Raw genomic sequence first — 24,047 nt, 5'->3', positions numbered from 1 at the left:
CCATTGGGGAAGCCTATATTTTCACTATCTACTCACCTCTATTTTCACTTACCTACTCAATAGGTTGCTGGAAATCAACAACTGGTTCTTTAGGAATGCTTAATGTGAATATTACTTTGAAGTAGACAGGATGCTTAAAATGTATGTTCATTAGAATGGGTCAATTTTCTTTAACAAACTATAAATAAGGGGACTTTTCTATTTCATACTTTTACTTTCAGAATCAAGCAACATGATTCTCAGCACTCATTCCCATGGGGTAGCTTTGAAATGGATTAAACTTCTGCTAGAGTGGTAAAATCCAGTGCATATATAAAAAGCGCATTATTTAAGAGCTTGAAGCTGAAAGGGGATTTGAAAGAGTAAGTGACTAAATACCAATAGCATCTAAGATATTAAAACAAAAGCTAAATAGGTTTCACATATATATTTTTAACATCCAATATTATTTTTCCCTAACCTATCTGTAAAGAAAATTGAGAATTATGTATATATATATAAGAGAGAAGAGAGAAACACAGAGAAAGAGAAAGTGAGACAGTGAGAGTAAGAAAGAATGTATTAGGGCGTATGAGAGAAACTGCAGGAACACATGTAGATTATCAGGATATAGGCTGTCTTTCTATTTTATTTTCATAATCATACATTCAAAGTTCTAAGTCTATCAGTAGACACCACTGAAGAATATCAAAGTCACCTTGTGTTAAAATTACTTTTATTCAGGATGAAAAATACAACATGTAACCAGTTTAGATGATAGTCTATGATTAGTTCTTTACCACGTATTTCAAAAGAACTACATACTTATTTCCCCTTGTTACTGCAATATATTTCTTTATATTTACCGTTACTTAAAAGGTTACAATGTAGTGTTTTATGTAGCTTTTCCTTAATAGCAGATAGAGAACATGTTGCACACAATTACAGGCAGAAAAAAAATTAATACATAACTTTTCAAAGGAAGGACAAGGAAGACACCAAATCTACAACTTGTAGTTCAGAGTTCAGGGAATTTTTTTTCTTTAAATAGGTATTTTTACTGGGTATGATGTGATCTGATAGAAGCTCTAGATTTTTCAAACTGCAGCGGCATAAAGCTATTTCCAACGCGATGGATGAAGATGGATCTGAGGTAGAAAGGTGGTCATGGCTTTCCTCTTATATAAAACAATTTTCTTCTTCTCAAAATATCTTTACTGCAAATAGACACCCTTGCCCCCCAACCCACCCAACCTATTCTAAAGAATAGGAATTTCTAACTTTAAGCCTCCTTCTGGCCAGATCCCAGTTAAAGAGAACTCAAAGTTAAAATGTCCTGATGTTTTAAAGCACATATGCTTCAATCAAAACACATTATTTTTACTTTTTTTTTTTTTTTTGGTTTCTTTACATTTGGTAAATGACATGGCATGTTTAAACTGAACCAAATAAATGTTAAATCAGGAGCTGAACCAAATACCTAACTGAATGCACTCAAAGGTGTAAGCCAGGATTCCACCATCTAAGCATTAATTTCATTCTTCTATAGAAGCAGTGATACAGGCTTTTGATAAACATCGTTCCCAAATGCATTGGTCAAATGAAGGGTAATATAACAAGCTATTCCTTCAAAAAGTAAAATGAGACATTCATTAAATTTGTGTCTGCTTTCAGAAGGAAAATAACCGGGGGTTTCAAGAATCATTGAGGGCTTGAATATATTAGAGACATAAACAACCATCAAAATTTCTTCAAAGGGAACTAAAGACAGCCATGGATTTTGGTATCACAATTAGGTACAGGTCTGCTGTGTACTGAATGATGAAAATCAAGACCTGGGAACTAGGAAAAGTTGGACCAAATCTTGTTTCTGTGTCAAAATGAAAATATGCTTAAATGGGCAACCTTTGGTAAAATAATCTTTGAGATTATTATAATTCTGTCATACAGATTGGGACATAAAATAAATAAAGAAATCAACACCAACTTATATAGAGCAGGGAGATAAAAGACAAGGGGAAAAAAATCCCAATAGAAATGCCTGTTAGGCCCACAGGATTTTTATTGCGGTTATCCAAGTGGTCACTAAAGAAATAAGTGTATGATGTGAAGTAAAGTTAAATAGTATACACAGAGCTGTAGCCTAATCCATAAACATATAATATTTGATTGACATATATGAAGTTATTAATTTGGCCAAATCATGGAAACAAATAAAATCTATTTGGTCATGTGGCTTATGAATTATAAATAACCAAAACATAATGGTAAAAGAGTCAAAGAAACAAATGAAGTTATTGTACAAGGTTAATATGAAGGAATGTAAAAATGTAAAACTGTCTTCTAATTCTGATGCATTTGTTCACGGTTATTAAAAAGAAGGTCTCATATTAGAAACCCCCCACCCACTTTCCCAATACTGTATACAGTATACAAATCAGTGACAAATGTATTTCCATTTCCAAATACCATTCTGTTCATTAATTTACAGTTGCATAGAAAGGGAAGAAGAAAACAATAACATATGATTATTATAAAAACAAAATATCCTTTCCTCTTTGGATAGTCAGTGTTTTACTCCTTCAGTAGAACACACAGTCAGCACTCAACAGCATAATTCAAAGAGCCATGGAGCTTCTGATTAAATGGAACTTGACACTGGCATTTGCTGAAAAGGGCAACACTGTAAATCAAGAAATGTTGGTTGGCTAGATGAATACTTCACATTGCCTGTGGGAAGAGAAAATAGCACTGTCAGAACAACATTTACAGAAGGCATTACAGGTAGCAGAGACCTGTCAACTCTTAAAAAAATAAAAGTGCTTCTTTCAGCATAGACAAGCCCTCTTTTGCTACATTCAATGGGGATACTTTACTCCCACCTGACTTTTGTTCCTGGAATGAAATCCTTTGCTTTCATCATAAAGTTTCATAGCCTGCTTTTCATCAACTCAGCTGATATAGAGGAAGTCTGGAAGACTTTTCTCTTGTCCAGGCTGGAAACCAAGTTAAAACTGAGACGATTTGTCTTTTCTTTTTTTTTTTCCTGAGAGGTACTAATGTTGACTGAATTAGGTTGGTGCAAGCACTCTGTGTTCCTCTGAGGGTCTGTGGGAGGTCTTCTGCAGAATTGGTACCCTGGACAATTCCAGGGTACCAGCTGGATCCCAGCTGGGATCCAGACAATAAGAACTCAAGACAGGAATCACAGTTCAAGGGTGTGCGATGGTGCCAGTTAAAGGCTCAGCGCTAATGTACAGAGGCAAGGAAGGATAGAAATCCAGGTCACACTCAGAGGAGTGGCATCAACCTTTCAGAGGTCAAATGGTTGGGTCCATTATCATTAAAATCTATGTCATCAAACTCTTCTCTAAATGCATCTTTCACTGGCTTGCTCTAATGGATATCTACATCTCCCTAAAGGCACAGCTTCCTCCATAGAAAGAAAGGACTTCTTTACATAGGACTGTTTTTCATCTCTCACACTCCTCAGATATGGGATAGGTTCATATTGTGATTTTCAGGGCCTTTTCTCTCTCTCCTTCCTTAAAGTACCCAGCTTTGAATCTCTTGTCATCAAACCATACCACCCACTATGCAGCTCTAAGCTCATGTCCCCTTACCTCTTGAAGAAAAAATGGCTGTCATTCATTGGTTTAAAATGTTCATGATTTCAATACATAGATGGTTTCTCCAAACCTGTGGCCTCTTAGCTCCTTGAGCTCCACTCCTCCCAGAATCTATCCTTCACCCTTTCTCAGCCTTCCACGCAAAGTCTCAAATCTGGATGACTGCCAACACCTGCATCCCTTCCAATATTTCAATTTCAATCATCCCCCTTTCTGACAACCCACCTGTACCTTTCCAGCTTACTTCCACTAGGACCCAAACTTCACTCATCCTCTGGTACTATGGCCTACAGATTTCCTGTCTCCCACACCTATTGCATCCTCACTGTTCTTCCTACCAGACTTGGGTGCAAGCATTATCATCGCTCCTCTGCCTCTTCCCTTGAACTGTTGTACTCTCTTGGCCAAACAACTACTTCAACTTAAATGCAATAAATTTCAAGTTAAATGCAATACTTGGCCTACTCTGGTGCCAGTGCCCATGAACTTGAATGAGGCTGAAGGGCAACACATAGTCCTGCAGACAGGCCTCAAGTTAAATTCACAGGCAAGCAAGTAGTGGCCTTTAATGCTACCTGGCAGTCACTCTGTTTCCACATACTCTCCTCAGCTCCAAGCAGCTACTGCACATCTTCCAGTCTCTCCTCATACCTCCAAGGCCTCCTCCCCAGCCTCACTCTCTGCTGAAGCCCCTGCTTCTGATTCACTAAGACAACAGAACAATCACAAGACTTCTGCTCTCTGGGATAAGGTTCTTCCTTCTCACAGGCTGTCACACCACAGCCACTGATCTACTTCATATTCCCTTGTGTTCCCTCCAGTTACTAAAGATGAACCATTGGTACTTCTCCTTAATATCTCAGCCTCTTGGGCCATTAAGGCAGTAGCACAATCAGAGGGTTCACGGTTTCAAAAAGATTCATAAACAGTGCATGAGGAAAAATGTTCTCCAAAGATTTACTGTGGTCTTGGGACACACTATTTCTAAGACTAGCTGATAAGGAAAATACTGAAAAACACATGGGCTATATCTGCCAACAGTTCTCAGCAAATTCTTAAATGAAAAATCAAAATCTTCTCCCCTCAGAGTAACAAAAGCAGCTTTGTGTACTGCCCCAGGCATGGCTTTTAAGTCCATGTTCTGCGGTAGCTATCTGAAGTACATGTTTGGGAGAACCCTGTCAGCTAAACCTATCTGGGATAATTTTACATAGCACATAGAACTATTAAAGGCTTGAGTCTACTGAGCGACTTTCACTTTGGGCTTCCCTGGTGGCTCAACTGGTAAAGAATCCACGTGCAATGTGAAGACCCTGGTTTGCTTCCTGGGTCAGGAAGATCCCCTAGAGAAGGGAATAGCTACCCACTCCAGTATCCTGGCCTGGAAAACTCCATGGACTGTATAGTTCATGGGGTCACAAAGAGTTGGACACGACTGAGCAACTTTCACTAAAAAGCTGTTAGAACACAAAAGATCTGGCAATTGGGGCATCTGGAAAAACTGGCGTGGGAGGGTTCCCCTCCTCAGGCTGACAAACTGCTGTACCAAATCAACTAACATGTCAAGCAAGTTTCCTTATTTACATGGGGAATAAATCAACAGTGCTGTGCTGTGCTTGGTCACTTGTCACGTCCAACTCTTTGTGACCCCATGGACTGTAGCCTGCCAGGCTCCTCTGTCCATGGGATTCTCCAGGCAAGAATACTGGAGTGGGTTGCTGTACCTTCCTCTAGGGGATCTCCCCAACCCAGGAATCAAATTAATATCTCCAGCATCTGCATGGCAGGTAGGTTCTTTATCCACTGAGCCACCCAGGAAGCCCACTAGGACCCCCTAAACCTTGTTTCCATTAGCTCATGGTATCAGAATGTGGAGAAGCAAACCTACAGGTCTGTCTCCTGACTACCTTCACAAGCATGTCACTGGTCTGTTATCAACTGCACACGTGGTTTCTCCAGCCTTGCAGAGCTCTTAAACTGCGGCTGTATGCAACATAGGCAGTAAGCAAGGGCACCAGTATAAAGACAAACACTGACTGCATAGTGTCAGAGCAGCATTTCACGTACTCTCATCAAGCACAGGATATGAAGTAAGTAAAGAGCAAAACAGGGAGAAATCATGTCCTAGGGCAGGGCTGGTAGGCATTGCGAGTGGGCTGTGCAGGAGGGTCCTGTCCACTAGCAGGAAGCCAAGGGATAAACTCCATATCATGGTTCTACCAAGAAATGAGAAGAAAGGGGTCTAACAGGAAAACATTCTGTCCCTAAATAAAAACAGAGCATGGTTCATGGACTCTGAATGCACATTTATAGCATAAAAGAATTTCAATTCTCTATTTTCATAAGGTGAAAATATAGCAAAAATCAAAAATCAACAGTAGGTAATCGCTTAAACATTTTATTTTTAAATAAAGAAAGGAAAAAAAAAAATAAAAAAGCAAACCGGCCATCCTGTAAAGCATGTGGGATCTTAGTTCCCTGAACAGGGATCGAACCCTGACTCTGCATTGGAAGCACAGTCTTAACCACTAGATCACCAGGGAAGTCCCACTAATTGCTTACTCCAAGTTATAATCTGTAACACCTAAACCAGTCAACCCATGAACTCTTACCTGTGGCCTGCTGGGGAGATTCGCTGAAAGAGAAAACAAAAACAGTCAACTGCAGGCATTTCTGTGGTTCTCCCTTTTATGCATGCAAAAGTGTAAACTGCACCATTCCCAGCTGTTAAATGGATATTAATAAGAAAATAAGAAAGAGCTTTGGGGAAGTTTTTTTTTTTTTTGGCCAGATGCTTCAACAGGGCTAGTTTCCCTACTTAGCTTTTCATATCCCATGTGCTTTAAGAAATAAAAATTCCACCAAAATATGCAAAAGATACGCCAGCTCTCTCAAAGCAGTACATGCTAAAGCATTCAGTGAATAATTAGTTTTGCAAAAAAAACTCAAAATTTCCCACTGAAATCATGCCATATATTTGGTTTATGCATTAGAACAGAGAAAATTCTGTATATTCTCCTGAATAGTACAAATTCTGACCAAGAAGTCATTAAGGAAATGCCAGGGCCAGAGTCTTTAGTTTCTGCCACCCTTACCCCAAAGACCAGGAAGATGGTGGCAGTAGCCTAGTCCTCAGCACTCAGAAGTCTTGTAGGAACTTGGGTTAATCCTGTGCCTTCCATGGGCTAAGTTAAGAGCATGAGATAAGTTAGAATATGGTGCCTAATTTGCCTTTGCATCTGAGCAGCTCAGCTCCTCCTTGGTGGCAGAGGGCATGTGCAGTGAAGCTGATCCAGTACGACCTGAAAGGGCAGCCACTAGCACAGCTCTTCTCTAAGGCCTCTGAGGTTTCATCTCTCCCTTTCACTGTGACATCTCACAATTTCTGAACTGGTACTCAGCCCTGGGAGAGAGAGGCGCTCCACTGCTTATGATGGTAGCATCTGTTCTGGGTCATTAAAGATCGTCCCTAATCAAACAGCATGTGACTACTTTCATCATTCTATTTTTTTGTTTCCCCCTTTTTGAAGGGAAACAAACAACAAACAAAAAACCTGTGACCACACAGTAGGTGCTTCATGAGAAAAAGATAGAGCAAGAAGCGGAAGCTTCTTATGATGCCCTGGAGGGAAAGTGTGCACCCCAGTAGTATTGGGGGGAATAATCAAGTCCTACCAATTGTGTAAGTTATATCAGGGAAAAAAGAGTGGACTTCCTTACACAGGGGAATTACACTTGCACAGAACTACACCCTTTTGAGGGAAAGCTTAGTTGCATGAGCATGAAGTATACCATAGGCAGAGGTAAGCTTCTCTTTTCAGTAACAAACAGCCGAATCCAAACAGAAATCAAATCTGTTTTGCTGCAAATCAACATTTTAACCCTGTAGCCTCTTATTAAATAAAGGCTACAAGTACCCTCTTGAACAAATCATAAAATACATATTTTAAAGAAATCAGGAAATCATTGTATTTTAGTAGGTCTTGAAGTTTTGATGAATGTCAATCAAGCTCAATAAATATAGGCAATTCACAGTAAGAATATGCCTGCAGATAAAAAAAATAATTTAAAAAGCATTTGTTAGTCTATTAGTGAAAATAATATTCAGCTTACTACTAGCATCTTGTATATTTGGATGACATAAAAGAAAAAAACAACAACAAAATGATGTTACACTGAAAAAATTAGTTACGGCAGTCAATGGAAATTTTAGTATATCAGTTAATAGGCAACACGATTACATTCCCTTCATTAACTCCTTGTCAGGAAGAGATGGAAATGCTTGCGTCTCTGCTCTGAAACTCAACATACATAATTAAAAGAAAACTTTAAAAGGCCATAATTCAAGGATGCTATCAGGACCAACTGGGACATTAATCCAAGATAGAGGAATTCTAAAGTGTTATGTGCAACAATATACAGACACAGCAAGAAAAAAAAGTCATGTTTAACTAGACAATTCATACAATTAGGATTTAAGAATACAGTTTCATTTTAATTCCAAGAGTGCCAGGAGGGGAAATTCGCTTGTGACCATGCTAATGTTTAATTCACAAAGGATCAAAAGTCAAGATTAACATGCAGATCAATTCACTGTATGCTGGTGACCAGCAATTTTAAAGTTCTCATTAGTTACAGGGGATTGGCTTGGCATTGGGAGGATGCCAATCCGATTTGCTTTCAAAAACTCTCCAAAGATGGTCAGTAAGCTTTGGGAGTTTGTGATGGACAGGGAAGCCTGGCATGCTGCAGTCCATGGGGTCGCAAAGAGTCAGACATCACTGAGCGACTGAAATGAACTGAAGCTTTGGAAATGCAAAGGCTTATTAAAGTATTTGCTAGCTTGTACAGCTTAAAAGGGGCAACAAAGCAAAGGAATCCAACAGAACCTTCTAAGTACTATCTAGTACTATCAATTAAACCTTCCTTCCCAAAAGGAAAATTTTATTATTCATTCATTCACTCATTCAATCCAGAAATATATTGGGCACCAAATTTGCGGCAGGTGCTCATTTCTATTTTACATCCATTAAAAAAAAAAAAAGTTTAATCAATCCAGGCAGAATTTAAAAGTATATGTCAATTTCATAAATAAATCAATTTATGTTTTTATTTTTATGAAAAGCTATCCCTATCTGGGGAGATTTTTATATTATCAAAGTATAAAGACTCTTTACTGTCATTTAAAGTGGTATTTTCTGAGGAGAGGATGGAAAGGGGTGTAATGACAGGCTGTTTTATATACTATATATATATGATGAATAATATATAATAGTGCTGTGCTGAGCTAAGTCACTTGAGTTGTGTCCAACCCTTTGCAATCCCATGGACCATAGCCTGCCAGACTCTTCTTTTCATGGGATTCTCCAGGCAAGAATCCTGGAGTGGGCTGCCATTTCTTATTCCAGGGAATCTTCCCAATCCAGGAATTGAACCCGAGTCTATTATGTCTCCTGCATTGGCACGTGGGTGGCTTCTTCAGCACTAGCACCACCTGAGGTGCAGTACTAAAATCTTAGTGTAATGGCTGACTAGAGCTAATCACCCTAAAATTATAAATATAAATTTTTAAATAATATATTCTGATTTCTTTAAAATATTATTTAAAATATAATTGCAGCATTAAGTGGTGTGTATGTATGTACAGTAAGCTGTTTGTTTGAAACAACAGAAATGTTTTTGCTGACAGCTCAGTAGAAACTGCAAGATGCCAAGGTGCTGAAGACAAAATGTTTAGGGAAAAAAATCAATAAATAACAATCATACAGTTTCCTCTGGGATTTTTATTTGGTTATTTTCTGGCTCTTGGTTGTTCATATGGAGAATTCACAGGGTCATAATCTGCCATGCTTTAAATTGTTTGGCCTTTCTTACAGTGACTATTTTATTCCTTGAGAAAAGAACCCATGAACCTAAAAAAAATAATAAAAACAAAACAAAACCCACACCAAAACAAAAGATGGGGGGTGGGGTGTGAAATTGAAAATAATCCCTTTTTACATCTGAACTTGATGACATCAGAAGACAATATCTGAAGAAAAGAGAAGGAATGACTTAGAAAAAGCTATTTTCAGACTTTGTCTGGCATACCACAAAAAACACTCTTTTGGAGAAATACACCTTTCTTACTATGGCCTGCACTGAAGAGGATAATTTCTCCTTAAAGACAGACTTGTTTTATGTGCCCCAGGTTGTCGATCACAGGGCAGATCAAAGGATCTCAAAGAGCAGGGTGGCACTGGCCCTCCACCCTGGGATGTGATGGCATCCAGGTTGGGCTTTGTTTGCCTTGCTGACATATGGAAAGCTTGATTTATCTTCAAATAATGTTCAGTCTCGCTTCCAATATTGCTGTTATCTCACCAAAGAAGACAAAGGGCCTCACACAGGAAAAAAGAAATGGAAGGAAAAAGCATAGTAGCGGCATTACGATCTTTCATACTCACGGCAACAGGATGGAAACGTACTGTTGATCTGCTCCATGACCTCTGTGAGGTCTGTGCTGGTGTCATGAGGGGGTGCCAGCGGCTCCTCTGCCGCCGTGCCTGCAGATACAAAGAACAACAGACGCTCTCAGATTAACGTCCGGTCTTCCACTAAAACCCAACTGTGGGGGGAAAATGCCAGTACTGGCCTCTAAACATCAGTGTGAAAATAGTCTCCTTGCAAAGAATAATTTTAGGGGGAAATTCCAAAATCACTTTTGCATTAATTTCTGGTAACAGAATTTTACATAATTAAAATGTATTAGATGTTTCTATAGAAAGAATTCAAGTGCCAGGGGAAAATTCACAAGTGAAAAATAAGTAATGGGGTCATATTATTTCTTAGTTAGAATTCCACTATTTTGCACAGCTATTTTAAAAATAACTCTATTTATTTTTGGCTGTGCTGGGTCTTCGTTACTGCATGTGGGCTTTTCTCTAGTTGCGGAGCACAGGCTCCAGGGCATTGCAAATTTCGGTAGTTGCAGCTCCCAGGCTCCAGAACACAGGTTCAATAGTTGTGGTGCAAGGGCTGATTAGTTTCTCTGTGGCATATGGGATCTTCCCAGACTAGGGATTGAACCTGTGTCTCCTGCATTGACAGGAGGATTATTTACCACTGAGCCACCAGGGAAGCCCATCAAGTATATTTTCATATGAGAAATATATTCCATCAATTTTTTCCTTCCTTCTTTATGGAGACTTCAGCATAGGCTAGCTTACACTGCTACAAAGTTAGAAGTATTTTATAAGACACTTTCTATTTTGCTGTTTATTTAGTCTATAATCAATAGCAAAATAATTCTCTTATTTAACAATTTAAAATAATTTCACTATTTTAGGTTTTCCTCTGATACATGCAGCAAAAGGATTCCCATTAACAAATTATTTTGGTTCAAGTATGGGGTTCTCAGTAGGATTTTAGAGCTTAATTTCATCAATAACAAAATGTCATTCCAGAATTCCTGGTTGACAGAGCCCATCCTCGCAGCAGTGACAGGTCCCCATTGTGACCAAGGACAGGCTAGGTGGGACTTCAGCCTCAGATAGGGGTGGCTGAGGCAGAAATGTCTCGGGGAACTAGGACGGAGAAAGCAGAATACTGAGTCCCCAGCCCTGGGCAGAGAAAACTATATTTGGTGTGATATTCTTTAGTCGTTTATTCTGAATGTGTACAACTATGAAATTTCAGAGACAGAAGTTTATTGAAAAAAAAAAATCATTCCTAAGGCAAAGAACAAAGTAAATTGTTGCTCATCCCAAAAGGAAGGAGCTCTTTCTCCTCTCTCATCAAAATTCGATTCACTACTACACCTTACACAAACAACTGCATTATAGTTTATTATTCTAAAATGCTTGCTTTTTTCAGTATTGTTAAAATGGCTTTGTACTCAGCTGAGATGAAAGAGAATACGAATTCCCTTATGCTTAAGGCCGGCATGTGCAAGAATGTTATTTAAAATGAAAAGCGCACAAATGGCAAAGCCCAGGGTAGAGCAGGGGAGAGAGTAGCCGAGTCTTGCGGACACAGACCTGCCTGGTGGAACTGCGGGCCCGGGTCTGGATCCAGCGAGTAGTTCAGTGCCGACTGCTGAGGGGAAGCCCAAGGGGAGACGCCATTGATTTGCGAATCAGATTCAGGCTGAAATCACATTCAGAGGTTAAAATTGAAGAGATTCAAAAAGTGATTAAAGAAAACATTTCTGTTTCTAACTGCCCTTCCCCAACTATGGATAATTAAATCACATAACATCCTTCACCCTCAGTCATTTTCAAATACACTTTAACGTCAGTTGGTGGACTCACTAGTGTTCAGCTGAGGACCAAATGGTCCTTCCCTTTGGATCTGAGAACTTTGAAGGATTCACTTGGTTATTTGGCAGGATTTACCTATCAATGTCAGGGTCATTCCCTCAATTGTTCTATTACTTTTACGTCAACCAAGCGATTTTGGAAACATGTTTCATTCATCTTTAAAATTAACACTGCTTCCCATTCAGTAAATATATCTAATTTAAAAATTATGCTAATTTTTTAACTTAAATCAATATTTAAGAGCAATATTGGAGAGTGGTAAAGGGTATGATAGAGTGCCTGATGAACTATGGACAGAGGTTCGTGACATTGTACAGGAGACAGGGATCAAGACCATCCCCATGGAAAAGAAATGCAAAAAAGCAAAATGGCTGTCTGAGGAGGCCTTACAAATAGCTGTGAAAAAAAGAGAAGTGAAAAGCAAAGGAGAAAAGGAAAGAGGTAAGTATCTGAATGCAGAGTTCCAAAGAATAGCAAGGAGAGATAATAAAGCCTTCCTCAGCGACCAATGCAAAGAAACAGAGGAAAACAACAGAATGGGAAAGACTAGAGATCTCTTCAAGAAAATCAGAGATACCAAGGGAGCATTTCAAGCAAAGATGGGCTCAATAAATGACAGAAATGGTATGGACCTAACAGAAGCAGAAGATATTAAGAAGAGATGGCAATAATACACAGAAGAACTGTACAAAAAAGATCTTCATGACCAAAATAATCACGATGGTGTGATTACTGACCTAGAGCCAGACATCCTGGAATGTGAAGTCAAGTGGGCCTTAGAAAGCATCACTATGAACAAAGCTAGTGGAGGTGATGGAATTCCAGTTGAGCTATTTCAAATCCTGAAAGATGATGCTGTGAAAGTGTTGCACTCAATATGCCAGCAAATGTGGAAAACTCAGCAGTGGCCACAGGACTGGAAAAGGTCAGTTTTCATTCCAATCCCAAAGAAAGGCAATGCCCAAGAATGCTCAAACTACCGCACAATTGCACTCATCTCACACGCTAGTAAAGTCATGCTCAAAATTCTCCAAGCCAGGCTTCAGCAACAGGTGAACTGCGAACTTCCAGATGTTCAAGCTGGTTTTAGAAAAGGCAGAGGAACCAGAGGTCAAATTGCCAACATCCACTGGATCATCAAAAAAGCAAGAGTTCCAGAAAAACATCTATTTCTGCTTTATTGACTATGCCAAAGCCTTTGACTGTGTGGATCACAATAAACTGTGGAAAATTCTTCAAGAGATGGGAATACCAGACCACCTGACCTGCCTCTTGAGAAACCTGTATGCAAAAGGCTGTATATTGTCACTCTGCTTATTTACCCTCTTTCTATGCAGAGTACATCATGAGAAACGCTGGGCTGGAAGAAGCACAAGCTGGAAACAAGATTGCCGGGAGAAATATCAGTAACCTCAGATATGCAGATGACACCACCCTTATGGCAGAAAGTGAAGAGGAATTCAAAAGCCTCTTGATGAAAGTGAAAGTGGAGAGTGAAAAAGTTGGCTTAAAGCTCAACATTCAGAAAACTAAGATCATGGCATCCGGTCCCATCACTTCATGGGAAATAGATGGGGAAACAGTGGAAACAGTGTCAGACTTTATTTTTCTGGGCTCCAAAATCACTGCAATGGTGACTGCAGCCATGAAATTAGAAGACGCTTACTCCTTGGAAGGAAAGTTATGACCAACCTACATAGCATATTGAAAAGCAGAGACATCACTTTGCCAACAAAGTTTCGTCTAGTCAAGGCTATGGTTTTTCCTGTGGTCATGTATGGATGTGAGAGTTGGACTGTGAAGAAAGCTGAGCACTGAAGAATTGATGCTTTTGAACTGTGGTGTTGGAGAAGACTCTTGAGAGTCCCTTGGACTGCAAGGAGATCCAACCAGTCCATTCTGAAGGAAATCAGCCCTGGGATTTCTTTGGAAGGAATGATGCTAAAGCTGAAACTCCAGAACTTTGGCCACCTCATGCAAAGAGTTGACTCATTGGAAAAGACTGATGCTGGGAGGGATTGGGGGCAGGAGGAGAAGGGGACGACAGAGGATGAGATGGCTGGATGGCATCACCGACTCGATGGACGTGAGTCTGAGTGAACTCCGGGAGTTGGTGATGGACAGGGAGGCCTGGCGTGCTGCGATTCATGGGGTCGCAAAGAGTCAGACACGACTGAGCAACTGAACTGAACTGAACTGAAAGGGTATGATTTTGGTTTTTTTTTTTTTTTTGAAGTTGCTTTACAATGTTGTGTTATCTTCTTCTGTACAGCAAAGTGAGTCAGTTATACATGTGTACATATACCCACTCTTTAGATTCCCATATAGGTCATTACTGAGGACTGAATAAAGTTCCCTGTGCTTGAAGAGCATGATGTTGGATTCAGCTGCTTGGATACAGACTTGGTCACTCAGAGCTGTCTAATTCTGAGGCAATTTTATAACTATCTCTTTTTTGTTTATAAAAACCTAGATTTTTTTAAATTTAAAAATTAGGGTTGGTGATAAGGGTATCTGCATGATACATCATGTGTTGTGAAGGAGGTGATCAGTTAGTATTTCTGTAGTGATTAGAAAGGAATCTGACACACCTAATAAATACTTCACAAAGGCAGGAAGTTTGAAATGGTGATGGATACATTGACAGGTATATGGTCAGATTAGAAAAGCGTGATTCATTGTAAAGGCAGTGCAGAAGTTCCATTGATTTTGATGCTGTTTGTTTCCATTAAATCTATATTAGCTGAAGTCTGGCAGTTTTGCTAGTTTTTACTATCAGAGTTGAATTTTCCATCAACTTTTGGCATTCATGCTAGGTCATTAAGAAGAGATAAGAGCCTTATAGTCTAGAATATACAGAGCTATTTAGATATCCGATATCTTGTAAAGCATTACTGTGCGATTCTGAAGGCTCATGAGCCATTAGGCAGCTCGGTCTTAATGGGAGGAAGAGAGTAGGGGGAGGCAGGGGGTGAGCAGGAGAGCCTTGGCTCTGTTCAGAGCATCACAGGCTATAGAAAACAAACTTTTCAAGCACAGCTGCCTTCCACAGCACTTCTACCTGTGCACTAAGTCCCTAATACTCAAACTTCATATTCTAAATAAGAGAGTCCGAGGAAAAAGTCATCCTTTGTCCAGGCACCATTCAGAAACATCATACTTACAATATTGACAATATAGTTCTGCCGCTGTATGGGAGTGACATCAAGGTGAAAACCTAATATACAAAGGACTAAAAGAAAGCCTGCCAGGCCTCGGGGAAAGTCTAAATAATGCACAGTTTCTAAGCAAACCTTCTCCCAAACAGTGTCACGCAAAGTCTGAAACAGTGACAGACATTCAGAAAGGATAAGGGGTGTTCTGTGGCCCGCTGTATAGGTAACGCAAAAATTACACTGTTTTGAATGATTCTGACACGTTAAAAGATACTGCTAAGCAACTGTGAAAAGATGGTTTTCTAAAATTTGAGAAAATCACTGGAGAGAAAGTTGTTTCTGCCTTTGATTCATACATCATTTCTGGAGAAAAGCATTCCTATTCACTGTCTAGGGGCCCCTCACACTGCATGGGCCAGAGAAGAAAGCAAAAGAGAGCATGGATGTGGGTGTCAGGGATTTTTCAGGAGAGGCAAGTTCCAGGCCCATCGTCTGGGATTCTTCACATCAAACACCTGCTGCAAAGACATCTTCACTGCTAGCTCTGTGACACGATCCCCGCTCTTCCTGCTGCAAAGACATCTTCACTACTAGCTCTGTGACATGATCCCCGCTCTTCAGCTGCTGGATGTAACCAGTTACTTCATTCTCCACAGGGTGTATGTCTCTATAGATGACATTATCTTGTTATATATCATACTATCTTGTTATGGTCCCTAACAAGATTGCAGAAACTATATCTGATGCTTCTTTTATATCCCAAAGAACAGTGTGTTTCAAAATCGCAGGCTATTATCCACTCATGAGTTATAAAATTGGGCCTGACCAACACTAAGAAAGATAGATGAAAAATGAAAGGGAAGAGGTGAAGGAAGGGAAAGGAAGGAAGAAGGGAGGAGGAGGGGGAAGAAAAATAGAAATAGGCAGCATTTTTTAATAACAGCAATTAGCATTTTGTACTCATCACACTTGTATGCATTCATCATAATGCAAATTGTATTTTTATTGTCAAGAAAGTTTGCAAACAACTGCCATAAAACATGGTGCTATGTGAGGAAATAATAGCTGAAAATTAATAAACATCTGTTACTTAATTTCTTGAAAATAGTTTACGGGAAGGAGGTTTTAGCGTGAAGAGTTCAGGTCACTTCCTTTCCCTTAATACCCACAGATGTTTCCCAAATGTAATTTATGCAGATGTATGTGATAGGATCTTTTCCCTTAACCTATTCAGAGCTGAGACAGATTTAATTGTTAAAGAAGAATGAGGAATTCCATCTTAAGCTGGGAAAATGCATTTTTTTTTTTTTTTTGGTGCCAGTGAGGATTGAATGCTTACGTTTGTAGAGGGATTTCTAAGCCAGTTGAAATCAACTATGGAGAGGAGAAACGAGAAGTGAATCTTCCTACTGACTCTGGGACTGAGCCCCATGGGACGTGGGACCAGGGCAGATGGCATGGGGACAGGGGATGCCAGGTTCTGCACACTCTACCTGCTCTAGCAGCTGCCGAAGTCGGTGGAGCTGAGACTCCAGCTGCTTGTTGTGATCTTCTAAAATCTGCATCCTAGCCTCCAGCCGACCTTTGTGCTGCCTGAGGAGTTTCGCCTCTGCTATAAGTTCTGAATCCTCAGACGTGTGATGAGGGGACACAACAGAGTCTGGAGGGGAGCCGACAGGGAGGCCCCTTCTCAAGTGCTGCTCTTTCAGCTGCTCATATTCCACCTGCAGATTTCTAGTGGAGAACCGAAAACTGGAATTAGTATTGGACATATCACCTTCTTTCCAAAATTGCCCATGAGCTCCAAATGTAGTCGAGACTACTTATTTCCTCATAGGTAAAAACATTTATCAATGACACAAGCAAGCATGAATAAAACTGTAGCTTTAAATAAATAGATGTTCTAATAGACAGCACCCCTGAACCCTAAAATGTAGCTGTAATCTGCACCCAGCTGCCCAGTGTGTTAATGACCTCTGAAACTTTGCCTCCACTGTATTTCCTGGACAATAGTCCTGAAAAAAGAATGGGTAAGGCCATGTGGAAGTGCATATGAAAGGATTTCCCATTTCTCCGAAGTCTATCACACCTTTGTTCTTCCTCCAGGTCGGCAATGATCCGCTCCAGTTCTCCACGTTCTTCCCTTTCTACTGACTTCAGGATCTGCGCTGGACTCTGGGGCTGGCTCACTGGGGACTCCCCTCCGAGCGTCTGGCAGTACTGCTGGATGAGAGCATGCTCGTCCTCCCTGAGGTGGCAAAGCAGACACACACAAAGGCTCACATTTGGAGGTGGATGTCGCTGGACATAGAGGAAGTGAAACAATGACGGTCAGGCTGGCTGCTGAGGCTCTACTGCCTTAAAACTCAACGTCCCTATGATCTTCCTTTAAAACTCTGGGAAGATATTTTACCTGATAGTGTATGTACACTACACACACACACACACACACACACACACACACCAACATTTCATGCTTGGCCTTGGTCTAGCATGTGTATCTCACAAAACTTAGAAGAGATATTTTACTCAGCAAAGTATATAAAGGACAACACTTACATAGTTAATATAAAAGATTTTATAGGCAAAATTAAAAAACTGAATGCCAAAAGAGTAACTTAAAAGATTGTTAACTAAAAATAAACTGCTATAGGAACTTCTCTAGTGGTTCAGTGGTTAAGGCTCCATGCTTTCAATTCAGGGGGCATGGGTTCCGATCCCTGGTCAGAGAACTAGACCTCACATGCCTCACATTGCATGGCCAAAAAAAAAAAAAATTGCTACAGTCTGAGTGTTTATTTCCCCTCCCTGAAATTCACATGTTGAAACCTAATCCCCAGTGTAAAGATGTGTGGAGGTGGGGCCTTTGGGGGGTGATTAGGTTATGAGAGTGGAGTCTCCATGAATATGATTAGTGCCCTTATGAAAGAGATCCCAGAGAGCTCCCTTCCTCCTTATACCCTGTGAGGGAGCTACAAGGTGATAGCTATGAGCCAGGAAGGCGGTCCTCATTAGACACTAAATCCACTAGCTACTTGACCCTGGACTTCTCAATCTCCAGAACTATAAGAAAAAATGCTTGTCATTTATAAACTGTCCAGTTTCAAGTATTTTGCAATCACTGTCCCAATCAAGTACTTGATTTTACTATCTTAGCATGTGGTTGAAAGCAATTTTATAATGCTTTGTGAAGAAAGCTGAGCCCCGAAGAACTGATGCTTTTGAACTGTGGTGTTGGAGAAGACTCTTGAGAGTCCCTTGGACTGCAAGGAGATCCAACCAGTCCATTCTAAAGGAGATCAGCCCTGGGTGTTCTTTGGAAGGAATGATGCTAAAGCTGAAATTCCAGTACTTTGGCCACCTCATGCGAAGAGTTGACTCACTGGAAAAGACTCTGATGCTAGGACAGATTGGGGGCAGGAGGAGAAGGGGACGACAGAGGATGAGATGGCTGGATGGCATCATTGACTCGATGGACGTGAGTCTGAGTGATCTCCGGGAGTTGGTGATGGACAGGGAGGCCTGGCGTGCTGCGATTCATGGGGTTGCAAAGAGTCGGACACGACTGAGCGACTGAACTGAACTGAACCCAAAGGGGCTAAATGTTACATTCTTTCATTTAGGTAACTTAATATAAATTATAATTGTAGATATTTATAAATATCTGTATTTATTCTATTTGATATTATCAGCACATCATTTCTAGGATCAATCATTCTGTATTAAACAAGGAATTCCATTTAATTCACTTGGGGTCTCCCACTTTTCTAATTTCTTGTCTAATGGACTAGATGCATTAATAATGTGGTCAAATGGAATAACTGACAGAAACAGAAGCATGAGAGAGTAGACAAAACTGACATGTTTATGGGAAGGAGATGCTTACCAGCAAGCTTGGAATCCCTCTCCTTCTTTTACTAGAAATCCAGTCAGTCAGTGTCAGTCGCTCAGTCGTATCCGACTCTTTGCATCCCCATCAGATCAGATCAGTCGCTCAGTCGTGTCTGACTCTTTGCGACCCCATGAATCCCAGCATGCCAGGCCCCCCTGTCCATCACCAACTCCCAGAGATCACTCAGACTCACGTCCATCGAGTCGGTGATGCCATCTAGCCATCTCATCCTCTGTCGTCCCCTTCTCCTCTTGCCCCCAATCCCTCCCAGCATCAGAGTCTTTTCCAGTGAGTCAACTCTTCGCATGAGGTGGCCAAAGTACTGGAGTTTCAGCTTTAGCATCATTCCTTCCAAAGAAAGCCCAGGGCTGATTTCCTTCAGAATGGACTGGTTGCATCTCCTTGCAGTCCAAGGGACTCTCAAGAGTCTTCTCCAACACCACAGTTCAAAAGCATCAATTCTTCGGCGCTTAGCCTTCTTCACAGTCCAACTCTCACATCCATACATGACCACAGGAAAAACCATAGCCTTGACTAGACGGACCTTTGTTGGCAAAGTAATGTCTCTGCTTTTGAATATGCTATCTAGGTTGGTCATAACTTTCCTTCCAAGGAGTAAGCATCTTTTAATTTCATGGCTGCAGTCACCATCTGCAGTGATTTTGGAGCCCCCAAAATAAAGTCTGACACTGTTTCCACTGTTTCCCCATCTATTTCCCATGAAGTGATGGGACTGGATGCCATGATCTTCGTTTTCTGAATGTTGAGCTTTAAGCCAACTTTTTCACTCTCCACTTTCACTTTCATCAAGAGGCTTTTGAGTTCCTCTTCACATTCTGCCATAAGGGTGGTGTCATCCTTGCAACCTCATGGACTATGGCAACTCCAGGTTCCTCTGTCCACAGAATTCTCCAGGCAAGAATACTGGAGTGGGTTGCCATTTCCTTCTCCAGGGATTTTCCTGACCCAGGGATTGAACCTGGGTCTTCAGCATTGCAGGCAGATTCTTTACCATCTGAGCCACCAGGGAAGCCCAGAGATCCAGTCAGATCTCCTTGTAAATATGCAAATGATGGATTTCCTGGTTAATGCTAGCAGGAGAGTCCTGCTACAGAATACCTTGGGCAGATTGTACCTGATCTATTTTTTATGGCTTTTGGTAAACAAATCCTGGAATCTATGGATGTATTCAGTGCATGCATGGGTGCTGTCGCCTTAGTCGTGTGTGACTGTCTGTGATCCTATGGACTGTAGCCTGCCAGGCTCCTCTGTCCATGGGATTATTCTCCAGGCAAGAATACTGGAGTGGATTGCCATGCCCTCCTCCAGGGAATCTTTGCAACCCCGGGATCGAACCTGCACGTCTTATGTCTCCCGTATTTTCAGGCAGGTCTTTACCACCAGTGTCACCTGGGAAGCATATACAGGGTAGGGCTTCAGAAAAACATCTTGTAAGTTATGTAGCAATCAGAGTGTAAAATGGAGCTATCCCATGCCTGAACCAGCTCCCTCCTGTGTAATGATGTGACTGTAAATATTCCTTAAAGAGCTTGTCTGTTACCCTGGGGTCAGGGCATATCCTATCACAGTCAGAAGGAACCAGGTGAGTGGCACGGGCAGCCCTGGACCTTTTGCTTATGCCCTGGAGCTGATGAACATGCTTGATACTGGGTAAGATCTGTGACTCTGAGTCTCGCTTGAAAATCTAACCTTGTGTTATCACAGTTTACTCTGATAAAGAGAGGACATGAAATTGCATCTGAGAGGTAGTGCATTCTTAGAAAAGTTGTGTCCTGATCATTGAGATCAGAGTGATATAAAGAAGCAAATGAAAATAATGAAGGTTAGGGCTGCAAAACAGCCAAAGCAAAGGTTCAAATGAGTCCCTTGTTAGTTTACATAGCTCCTTTATCAGTAAACTTCCCTAACTCACCTTCCTTCTATTATCAAATGAATAAAAAAGGAGTAAACTGGAAATAAGAAACACAGATGGGAAGGATTGAAATAAGCTATAGCATCATCGTTTGATGACCAGTCTTGCAAAAAGGCGGTATCACTGTGAAATAAATAAGGGAGCCTTGAGAAGAATCTCCCACTTGCTCCTAAATTTAGAAGGACGAGGATAAGAGGGGAGAATGGCTCCTGCACTGCTGCAGGGCACAGTGTTTGAAAGCAGAACCCAAGCTCTTAGGAGGCCCATGTAGCAAAGTCAAGCTGAAACGTGGCAAGGAGGTATGTGCATGTGCATTTTGAGGAGGGAGAGGGTATTTTCTTGATAGGGAATAAATGGGTAATTTATTATTATATCCCAAACCTGACTGTATTATGAAGGAGCAGAGGCTATGCGGCTAATGGGCCAACACCACAGGGACACCACTTAGCTGCTAAGGATGACAAGACTAATTCAGTAATGCTTGCAGTCACTCTACCCAATTTAAGGGAAGAGAAAGACCGAAACAAGAGGGGATTATAAAGTACAGATCCGATATATGCACAGAACAAATGGACAAATTAGAAGGATGCAGTGTGTATAAAACAAATCATAAAATAACTAAAAAGTAAGAGTAAAGCAGAACATTTAAAATATTTTTTAGGCCAAAAAAGATGAGTATAGAAACCAAAAAGACTGAGTATGCAAAAAAAGAAGTAGTAACAAAAGAAAATACTCATATATATCCCAGTGAAAATTTTCTCTCATCAGAATGAAGCATCACAAGCAATCAGCCAGAAATCAAAACAAAACAATAAATCATTTACAAAGAAGGAAAAAGGTTTAGCCTCCTACTCTCCATAATGTTTAATGTCCAAAGATACTGGTCAATGCCTATAGTTCTAACCTAGCCATTCTTCTGACCAGCCAGGTTATGTAAATGTACAGCAAAGCACTTTGTCCACAATGCAAAAGAAAGAAAGAGTAACAATAATGCAAAACAGAACCAAAGTAGGTGGTAATCTCAGGGATCGTAATAAATAAGATCGATAACTGATGCTCACATTGGTTTAAAAAACAATTAATTATATAATTCCTATGAGTAGCTCACCTAAAAGAAAATGGAAGACCAGAGTAAAAGTTAAAAAAAAAAAATTCTATAAGGATAAGATGAGTTAGAGGAAAGCCTGGCCCCTATAAGCTCCCAGGCAGACCTATGAATGGATCACAGACCCTCACATGGTGCCTCTCCCATATTCCCTGACATTAATCCATTTATGTCCTTGGAGCACTTATGCCTTCAGGCACCTGACCTCAGGAATTATACTTAACGCTGGATATTAACACCAACTAAATATCTGTTTTAGATATCTGGGGACTATCCACAGTGAAACAAATACAAACAGCTAAGAGTTAAAATTTGACCTGAGATGCATCTTGCTGTCAACATTTATATAGATTCATTTTTGGGGGGAAGTGTATGGGGCTTTAACATAATATTATTATTTTAAAAATATAATTACCATCATCATCTCTATCATTACATTCTTTAATAAGGTGTCTGGAAGAAAATTAAGACATTTTTCCCCAAAACTAAGAATTTAAATATCATTCATATATAACATATAATTTTAGTCTTAAGTGGTTTTCACAGACTATTAGTCCTAAAAGTTAAATATAAAAATAGATATAGTTGAGTTCTTAATTATACAGTCATGAGGTACTAGATTAAAGTCATTCAACATCAATAGTGTGCCCAGTGCTAAAAGAGAAAATGCCACCAACATGTGGGACTGTACCAATGAAACACAATTAGACAGAACACCATTACACTGTATTTAAGTCTTACATAGTAAACACTGTCTAGATTACAAAATTAGTACTTATCCAATGACAAAAGAACTGTGATTCATTGAATGACCTTTTGCAAGTAAGACATAAACAAAAATAACAATAATTTCCTTCCTTTAAGGATTTGTTTTGTTCCAGGCTCCAGAGTTGCAAACAGCGACGCCAGTGCAAATCATGCCTGTGCCCCAATTTGATCCTTCCACATACAACAAGGTCACTCAAGAGGGGAGGTGGAGTGAGATACCCTGATGCCAACGGCCTAAGGAAATGTCCTTGGGTTTCAGCTACTCAGATTTCCCAGGACTATCCTCTTTTTGAGACAGGCCCGGTTCATTCTTTGAAATGAAAGAAAATTAAGTCATATCTGACTTGCAATCCCAAGAACCATAGCCCGCCAGGCTCCTCTGTCCATGGGATTCTCCAGGCAAGAATACTGGAGTGGGTTGCCATTTCCTTCTCCAGGGGAACTTCCCAACCCAGGAATTGAACCCAGGGCTCCCACATTGCAGGCAGATGCTTTACCAACTGAGCTACTCAGGAAGCCCTGAAAGAAAATTAGTATCTTCAAAATGAATGCCTTTACGATTTCCAAGTTAGACTTTCAGAAGAAAAGGGAGTACTGTGGATTAGGTTTATGTGAGGTAAAACGCCATGAGATTGATTGAGGTCTAGGCTGAAGAAGTAGCAGCCCGTGATGCATGAAGGGTCAACAACTCTTAACACTTAGCCAGCTTCACCAGGTGGCACTATGATAAAGAACCCACCCGCCAATGCAGGAGACGTAGGAGACGCCGGTTTGATCCCTGTGTTGGGAAGATCCCCGGGAAGAGGACATGGAAACCCGCTCTAGTATTCTTGCCTGGAGAATTCCACGGACAGAGAGGCCTGGCCGTCTACAGTCCATGGGGTCGCAAAGAGTCAGACACAACTGAGTGACTAACACTTTCACAGAAGATGAATGCTGTGAGGAGCCAGGGAACTGGTTCCATAGACCAATTTGAGGGACAGAGAATGGCTCAAATTGCAGGATAGGATACAAATGACTAAAAGGGCCAGGGGTAACTTAGAATTACAAGCTCAAGTCTCAAAATTTGTACCTCAAGGCAGGGGCTTTCTTTTACTGTTGACAGCTGAGACCACCTAAAAACCAAATTTGGGAGGTTGGGCACAGCAGATGTTGAATTACAAAATCTTCTCCTTGGGTCCAGACTGTGAAGCTGGAGCACAGATGCACATGAGCAGAAGCAGAACGAGGACAGAAGGGACTGGAAGGATGTGTGGATGCTCTGACCCTCCCACCTCCCCCACTGC

General features: G+C 40.6%; 1 protein-coding gene across 1 annotated transcript in view; it reads right to left on the bottom strand.

The window, feature by feature from the left end:
* Positions 1–698: 698 nt before the first annotated feature.
* Positions 699–24,047, bottom strand: part of UTRN (utrophin) — a 557,360-nt gene continuing 534,011 nt past the window's right edge. The window contains 6 exon segments of the mRNA XM_027551766.1: positions 699–2,709; positions 6,221–6,243; positions 10,055–10,153; positions 11,627–11,735; positions 16,557–16,797; positions 17,153–17,311. Coding sequence (XP_027407567.1) covers positions 2,701–2,709; positions 6,221–6,243; positions 10,055–10,153; positions 11,627–11,735; positions 16,557–16,797; positions 17,153–17,311 — 640 coding nt within the window. The 3' untranslated portion in view covers positions 699–2,700.

The sequence above is a fragment of the Bos indicus x Bos taurus genome, chromosome 9 (assembly GCF_003369695.1).
Source record: "Bos indicus x Bos taurus breed Angus x Brahman F1 hybrid chromosome 9, Bos_hybrid_MaternalHap_v2.0, whole genome shotgun sequence".
In the NCBI taxonomy this organism is placed as follows: domain Eukaryota; kingdom Metazoa; phylum Chordata; class Mammalia; order Artiodactyla; family Bovidae; genus Bos; species Bos indicus x Bos taurus.
The sequence above is the reverse complement of the archived record's forward strand: the minus strand, read 5'-3'. Positions and strand labels throughout refer to the sequence as shown.